Raw genomic sequence first — 8,097 nt, 5'->3', positions numbered from 1 at the left:
GTTAATTGTGAGTTGAGAGACTGTATCGTGTCTAGTGACCAAGAGGATGCCCTTTAAATCAGATGCCAAAGGGCTTCTGGATCTGCTATTGATTAGCTGAGAGGCCTTAGCCAAAGTAGTTAACCTTTTTAAGTCTCAGTTCCTCATGAGTAAAAAGAGGATAACTGTTGAACCCATTTTATAGGGTTGCTGTAAATGAGATGTAAATGTATAAAAGCTAAGGGTTTGGCTTATACTAAGGTAGCACCAATATATAGGGAAAAAACTCTGCCAACAAATTTGAGAGTTTTTGTGTTTAGGTATCTATATATGCCTAAATATATTTATATGTATATATAAAATATGTATATTTAAAATTTCAGTAATTAAACAAGCCATATTTTTACATTAGCCTTTGACAACTGTCATTATAATAGTGACTTCTGAAAAACCTTTGGGGTCAGTACTCTAGTTCTCCATACTGGTAAGCCCATGTAAAAATGGGATATTTTTATAACCTGAGAAGCGAAACATTATTAGAATTTGAGAATTCACCATGGCTTGCAGAATTCTAATCTCCACAATTTGTGTTAAAGGAGCATATCAGTGGAAAACAGGAGCCTCTTTATTTTTATCACAGTTAAGGATTTGTAGTACAAAAAGGAGTGTTATTTTGTTAATACCCAAACAAGTACTTTTTATATTAATGGGATATCTACTATGTAAAGGAGAACTTCTGGAAATCGCTGTTCTTGAAAATTGGCTGAATAACAAATGGTGGTGGAGACTTTTAAGACCTCACCACAGGTTCTCTATTTTAGGTATCAAATGTGCTTTTTAACACCAAAAGGTGACTAGGAAAGACTCAGTCATGCGGTGACCCACCACGATTCTGCATAAGAGTGAGCATAATATACTTTTAACAGAGGAGGGTTTGTGTAGCTAAGTCTTTCATACATGCTGGAGTTCGGGGCATGAATGGGATGATCTAAGCCCATCTTTTGTATGTTAATGTGCTTTCACAGCAAAGATATTTGAATTAACGCAGACTGAGTATTCTTGAAGAAAGACATTTATCTCCTTATTGCCTTCTGTGATGGATTGTTCAGAGCTAAAGGAACACCAGGCTTGAACCAAATCTCCTGCTGCCCTATATAGTTTTTACAATCACCCTTTCAATAACACAAAGTCAGTGCCGCCACACTGCCCAACCAGCATTTCTTCGGGAATCTTCCCACAATATGACAGAATAGAACCATCTGTAATACAAATCAACACTATTATTTTCAAAGTAAGCCCTTTTAAAAGGCTGCTTGAACAAGAAAAGACAAATTTACCCATGTGTATGCCATTTTGCAGTTAATGGAAGATTACACTGTGAATTGCACTGCACTGGATGTTACATTTTATCCTGATGCATTTTAAGTTGAACTGGGTAAACAGTGTTAGATGTTTGATTAGTGTTGATATGCAAGATGCCATGATTAGGTAGATTGTTCTTTTAAATTACCTCACTTTTGTTGTATTCTCCCTTTGATCTCTAACAGATAGTGAGAACAAAATTTGTAATTTAAAATATATTGACTGTTGACTTTGACTCAGAAATTAATTTTCACGTTGCAAATTTACTGGTATATAAAATATATAGCTAGATGGTAAAAAAAAAACCCCTTTAGTCTGCAAAAAATGATGCCAACTTCTCTCTTTTCCAAATTGTGTCTAAATCCATTCTATCTTTTAAATTCTTGAATCTTAATTTAAGATAGAAGACCTGTAGCCAATGATTTTATGCAAACTTTTGAGAAACAGCAAGGAGGTTGACCTTGTAAGGTAGTTGCACTTAAATGATCATAGTTGAACTAGTATCAGTTTTCTTTTCTAACATTAACTTTGTTTTTTCTATATAGCATTGGATTGGGGAGCGCCTTTTAATATATATTGTCATTCTTACAGAGTTTGTTTATATTCCACTAATTCTCTACCAATATTTTTAAAACAGCTATCTACTATTGAATTCTAATTTTTAGCATGTTTGCTGATTAATTCTGAGGTTCCTTGAAGTGATTGAAGACTGTCAATAAAGGAAAAATTTTACACATAACCTTCAGCATTTTAAAATACTGTACTATGAAATGTTCCTGAAACTGTGTATTTTGACAAGGCCTGCTGACACTTAAATATGTATACAGTCAGCAGGCAAGTTTCTCAATAATCTAATAATCAGTTATTTCACCTGTCATCTTATATCAAACCGTAATTTTCCTATAATAGTATTCAACTTCCCTGACTCTCACCATTATTAATGTATTTCTGTAGCTTATAAAACATCTGGTTATCACTCTGTCTATTTTAGCTTGTTTGTGCTAATGATTTATTTTCATTTTCTCTAGGATATAGACCTGCAGCTAACTGGATTTGATTTATAAGAGGGAAATCTACAGTCAATGGCCACTCTCGCCACGTTGCTACTATGGAAAAGAGAATGATCAATAGGATATGGTCTGATAAATAGTGATGATTGAAGATGCTGCTTCAATACATGTGAAATCAATGGGAGATACTGGCTGCGTGAAGAGCTTTCTGAGCTTTTCTTGACAAGCTCGCCTTTAAGAAATCGGAGGTGTATTCTACCATTACACAGTCTTTCTCAAGTGGCTACAAATACCTCTGCCTCACTGTAACCAGACAACTACACAACTAATGTGGGACCATGGCACTGCCCAGATGCACGTGGCCAAATTACGTTTGGAGAGCAGTGATAGCGTGCTTGGTACACAGGGGATTGGGTGCTTCATTGACTCTCTGTGTCTTGGGATGTTTGCTTCAGGCTGCCCATGTGCTCTCACAAAAATTGGATGATGCAGACCCGTTGGTGACTACCAACTTTGGCAAGATAAGAGGGATTAAGAAAGAGCTCAATAATGAAATTTTGGGGCCCGTTATTCAGTTTCTTGGGGTTCCGTATGCAGCCCCACCAACAGGGGAACATCGTTTTCAGCCTCCAGAGCCACCATCTCCCTGGTCAGATATCAGGAATGCCACTCAATTTGCTCCTGTGTGTCCCCAGAATATCATTGATGGCAGATTGCCTGAAGTCATGCTTCCTGTCTGGTTTACTAATAACTTGGATGTGATTTCATCGTATGTACAAGACCAGAGTGAAGATTGCCTATATTTAAACATTTATGTCCCAACTGAGGATGGTGAGTTTACTGCAGGAAAAACAGGGAGATGTATTTATATTTTTCTTTTCTATTCTAAGTTCTAACAATATTAATTCGTGTGTACTGGTAGCATGCATGGCTTTTCCTGTTGGCATGTAGACATATTTTACATGCGTGCATGCTGCTCTTTTTGTTTGCGTGTGTCGGTGTATCTGTTCTTAGTTTTTTCCTGTGCCTACTCATTTTCTTTCCTCCACAGCACGTATATTTAGGTAGAAATGGGTTCCTAATTTCCATTTCCTACCGAATGACTTCTGAGAAGATGCATCAACATTTCTCCATTGCATGTGCAGGCTCAACGAATTGGGGATCTTTGGCACTTAGTAAATGCAGGAGCATATTAAGTTAGATAGTGGTGTTGCATGTTCCGGCGGTCTGTGATGGAGCGCCATGTTATTTTCTAGTCTTCTATTCATTTTTCAGTAAAAAGAATATCCAAGGAATGTGCCAGAAAGCCCGGCAAGAAAATATGTAGAAAAGGAGGTATGTATCAAAGTGCAAATAAAAAATGGGGGAAAAAGCTTGCAGAGGAAGAACAAGATATTCTCCCTAAGGATGATTTGCTGATGCTGGGAAGTGAATAGTTAGGTGATATTTGGAATTTATTGAAAGCTGTCAAAAAATAGAAAGATGGTTAAGGAGAGCTTTAGCTGAGTAGATGACATTGACAAAGCTCATTGGTGGTGCCTTGTGTTCTGGTGCTGGTAGCATCGACAGGAGTTGAATCTCTGCTTTGAGTTTGTGTACAGAGGAACAGACACCTAAGCTATTACACTGCCTGCAAGGAACCCCAACAATGCTCCCTTAACAACTGGTTAACTTTGATCTCCGAATCCTTTTCTACAGGTATAGATTTCTGTTCCTCTTAAAATTGATTAGTTCAGTCTCAGACCTAGTTTTTTGTTTGTTTATTCTCAGCTTCTTCTGTACACCCTATGAATATTTTCATCTAAGGGTAACTTTGCCACAACTGTTGGGCAATTACCATTATTAAGTAATGGTATTTTTTCCCCAGACAGTCTTTTCATTTCAGTTATTCTTCCAGAAGAGAATGAGGTTTTGCAGATTTTGATACTAAATATTTACAGTCTTAAAATTACTTTAACATTTTTATATTTATGTTAAACAATTTAAAACATAGGGAAGAACATGATTCAGAAGCTACAATTAAATCAACCTTCAAATCATCTCTAGCCAGATTGAGCAAATGTAGACACTGACAGCTGCAAGCTTGCATCTGAATGTAGCTTGTCCACACTCCATTTTTATATAACATCCAGTAAATCACTCATAGAGAGTGTGATTTTCTATGGCAGTAAATCATCTAAGTGTTATTTTGACCTTATTCATAACTTTGTAGAATTTCCAACCTTCATACAGAAGTCATATTAATATTCTAGTGCTGTACATTCTCTCTTTCTATGCACTTCTAATCTCCTGGCTGGACCAAGTCAGATTTCATTACAACATCCTTATGGGGCGGGGAGTGTCTAAGCTGTTCTGTTTTACCAGGGTTGCATTATACAGAAGAAGCTTCATATAACAAAATTCTCAACTGTGGATCAGAAGTATTTGCATTAAATTGAGTTTTGTTTGGTTTTGGTTTTGGTTTCTTTGGTCATATTGGTAGAATGAGATTTAACCTTCATTTTTTTATTGATGGCATGATTTGGGTTAAAAGCATAATATACTTCAGAAGGTGGATATGGACGCAACAAGGGTGTTTTAAACAACTAAAACAAAGTCTTGTTTTTCCCCAAATGAGAATAACTGCAGTAATTTACATGCCTTCGACTAATGTACAATACTGCAGTGGTTATTATTATGCAGCTTATCAAGCATGTGTAATTAGCTAAGTGACTTTCGCCTCCTATCACAAAGATGTTGATTCACAAAGTCATAAATAAAGATGCTATTGAAGAATGCATAAATAGAGCATAGTACATAAAACTATGTACAATCAAAAAATAATAAGGACATCAAAAGGTAAGCTAGTAAGTGAGAAAGTGACCTTTCTTCTCATGCAACTTCAGAGAGAAACAGATTCATTAGAAAATTCTTTTTCATTGTTCTTTGAATTGTTGGTTCCATCTGCTTTATGAGAGAGTTGGCAAAGAGGTACATAGGCTGTGCTATTTACTTTGGCAAACTTAGAACTAATTTATAATTAGCCTGAGGACAAAATCTATAGATACCAACATTAGTCTGTGTGGTTTACAGTCCAAATCTATTGTGGTTTTATATTGAACATTCTAAAAAATTATGTCACTTTGGTATTTAATATATCCTATTATTATTAAGTAAATTCTTCTCATTTATCAGCCATTTATATATTATCGCAAAGTCTACATAACAATGTAAACGTAATTTTCTATATAAATAGTCTTTTTAAAATAAACAAAACTAAAGTTTAGAGCAGGAGTAGAATTTTTTCCCAAACTTTTAACTTTTTTCCTTCTCTATCATGAAGGGTCTATTCTGGTCACTTCAAGAAATCATATTATCCTGGTTAAGGAAAATACTAGTCATTTCATTTCTGTATATACTAATATATATTGCAAGTGGATGATGAGTTCTTCAACAGAATGTTAAAAGTTTATAAATGATGGTTGGGGAACTGTAAGAATAGTCATGTTATATTTTATCTAGGTGTTAATAAAATTCTGGCTTGTTATTATTTATCTTTCTTTTTTTTTAAATCAATGCTTTTTTTTTTTTCTCTCCAAAACCCCAGTACATAGTTGTATATCCTGGTTGTAAGTCCTTCTAGTTCTTCTATGTGGGATGCTGCCACAGCATGGCCTGAGTGGTGCTAGATCCATGCCTAGGATCCAAACCTGGTGAACCCCAGGTCACTGAAGCAGAGCCCGCAAACTTAACCACTATGCCACCGGGCCGGCCCTCTTATTTTTTTTAATTGTGTATAGTCACCCACAGAGACAGATGGACCCCATCCCTGTGCCAAGTCTGCTATAATCTGTTCATCCTGTATTCATTCAAAATTCTTTCTTAATTGCCTATTATAAGTCATGCAGTATTCAAGGGAGTCAGTAATGAATGAAACAAAGATCCCTTTTCCCACAGAACTTATACTCAAGTAAGTTTACAAAGAACAAAGTACTTTCTACACTTTAGTCTGTATAGAAGAAAGAAAATTTTCTCCCTCCTGCAAAAGATGCCTTGCTCTGATTTTTAAATAGAGGTTTTAAAATATTTTCCTGTGTAATTGAAGAAAAAAAACATTTTTACCAGTAGGCTGCCTCTTATTTAAAATAGGTCCCAGTCGCACTTTTTAATCTATTTTTTCATATTTCCCATGATAGTTTTAGCCATATGTTAATTACTCTCTAGATATTTCATCAGGGTTTTCTCCTTGCAAAACTGGAAGAAGGGATGAGTGCTTAAAATGAGAGGACTGTCAACACTTGTCCAAATAGGCAGATACCGTGTGATAGAAACTGGAATTCGGATGTGGAGGACAGACATAATTTGTCACAAAAACTTTACGAGAAAAGTATATTACTATCCTTATTTTACAAATAAGAAAGTAGGCTCTGAGAGTTAAGTGTTCTGACTGAGTTTCTGCTGCTACTAAGTGGTAGAGTCAGGTTTGGCCCTAGCTTTTGCTTATGAGACACATTTCCTTTATGTTAAATTACCTCCTGTAGATGATTTCTATAGCAAAGGCTTGTATCTCTCTACCCTCCCACCCTCCCTTTCTTCCTTCTTTCTTTTGCACATTCAAATATGTTATGAATTCTTTTTATTCTATTCTGTTCTATTCTATTGACTTTATTTTAGACAGATTTAATGCTCATCTTAATTGAATTAGGTCAAGCCAATATTAGAAACTGGCTTCCAGAAACCATGCTCAGTAGCCATTTTAGTGAATATTTTTAAATTGTATGTGTGTTTTCTTACTATCTGGACCAAAATCCCAGCATATTCCTCCTGGCTGCTATCAGGAGGAATTTTAATTTGCTTGTGTTTCATTTTCTTTCTCTACTTCTCTCTCTTGTGAGAGTTGCCAGCAAACAGTAAAGTGGTCAAATATTAGGCAGTAAACATGAGAAGGAGGAACAAGGGACCCAGAGAATCCACAAACAAATTGATTGGCTCATGGATACCTTAGAGTTGTGTAGCTTTGTGTATTACCAGCACTTTGACTATCATTTGCATAGCTCTTCTGAGATGAATACAGAATTAATTTTTATTTCTGCCATGGTGAGAAATTGTTAACCCATTTTTTTTTCATTTACCCCAATTTTTATTGCACAGAAAATTAGAATCTTTATAGATGGCCCTAGTATACTTCCTGACTCCTTGAGCATTTTATTCCTGATTTTCATAAGTATTTTACTTTTTTATGTTCTATTTTGTAATCTTTACCTGAAATAATATTGAATTCATTTAAGAGCCTTTTCCACAAACTTAAGGTTTATTTGGTTGGTTGTTGAACATAGAGACTGAGTCTTCTCTGATTAAATATATATGACAGTGAGTCCTATCACTGTCACTGTGTTTAGGATTTTAAAAGGAGGTTATATCCCAGAATGCTCTTCCTTCTTGCTTGTGCATTTCTAACTAATTTATTCATTTAACAAATATTTATGGAGTCCTTATTCTCTGCCAATTAAATTACTGCTCTAGGCCCCACAGATACATCAGTGAAAAAAACAAAAAAAATCCTTGTCCTCCTGGAGTTTACATCTTAGTATGTGGAGACAAAATGGAGAGAATGGATAATTACATTTAAAAGGTATAAGAAGATGAGAAATAAACAGAGTATGGAGGATCAAGAGTGCTGGTGTGGAGGGTGAAGGTAATTTTAAATGAAATAGTCAACATAGTCCTTGTTCGAGCAAAGACCTGAAAGAGATGAAATGACTTCTAG

The 8,097-nt window shown here is 35.4% G+C and overlaps 1 protein-coding gene across 1 annotated transcript in view; it reads left to right on the top strand.

Moving 5' to 3' along the window:
• The first annotated feature begins 2,689 nt into the window (after positions 1-2,689).
• Positions 2,690-8,097, top strand: part of NLGN1 (neuroligin 1) — a 651,710-nt gene continuing 646,302 nt past the window's right edge. Inside the window, exons 1-2 of the mRNA XM_046659447.1 lie at positions 2,690-3,182; positions 3,627-3,686. Coding sequence (XP_046515403.1) covers positions 2,690-3,182; positions 3,627-3,686 — 553 coding nt within the window. The remainder of the gene's footprint in view (positions 3,183-3,626; positions 3,687-8,097) is intronic.

Source organism: Equus quagga, chromosome 4 (genome assembly GCF_021613505.1).
Source record: "Equus quagga isolate Etosha38 chromosome 4, UCLA_HA_Equagga_1.0, whole genome shotgun sequence".
NCBI classification, from domain to species: Eukaryota; Metazoa; Chordata; class Mammalia; order Perissodactyla; family Equidae; genus Equus; species Equus quagga.
This window is presented reverse-complemented; position numbering and strand designations above follow the sequence as displayed.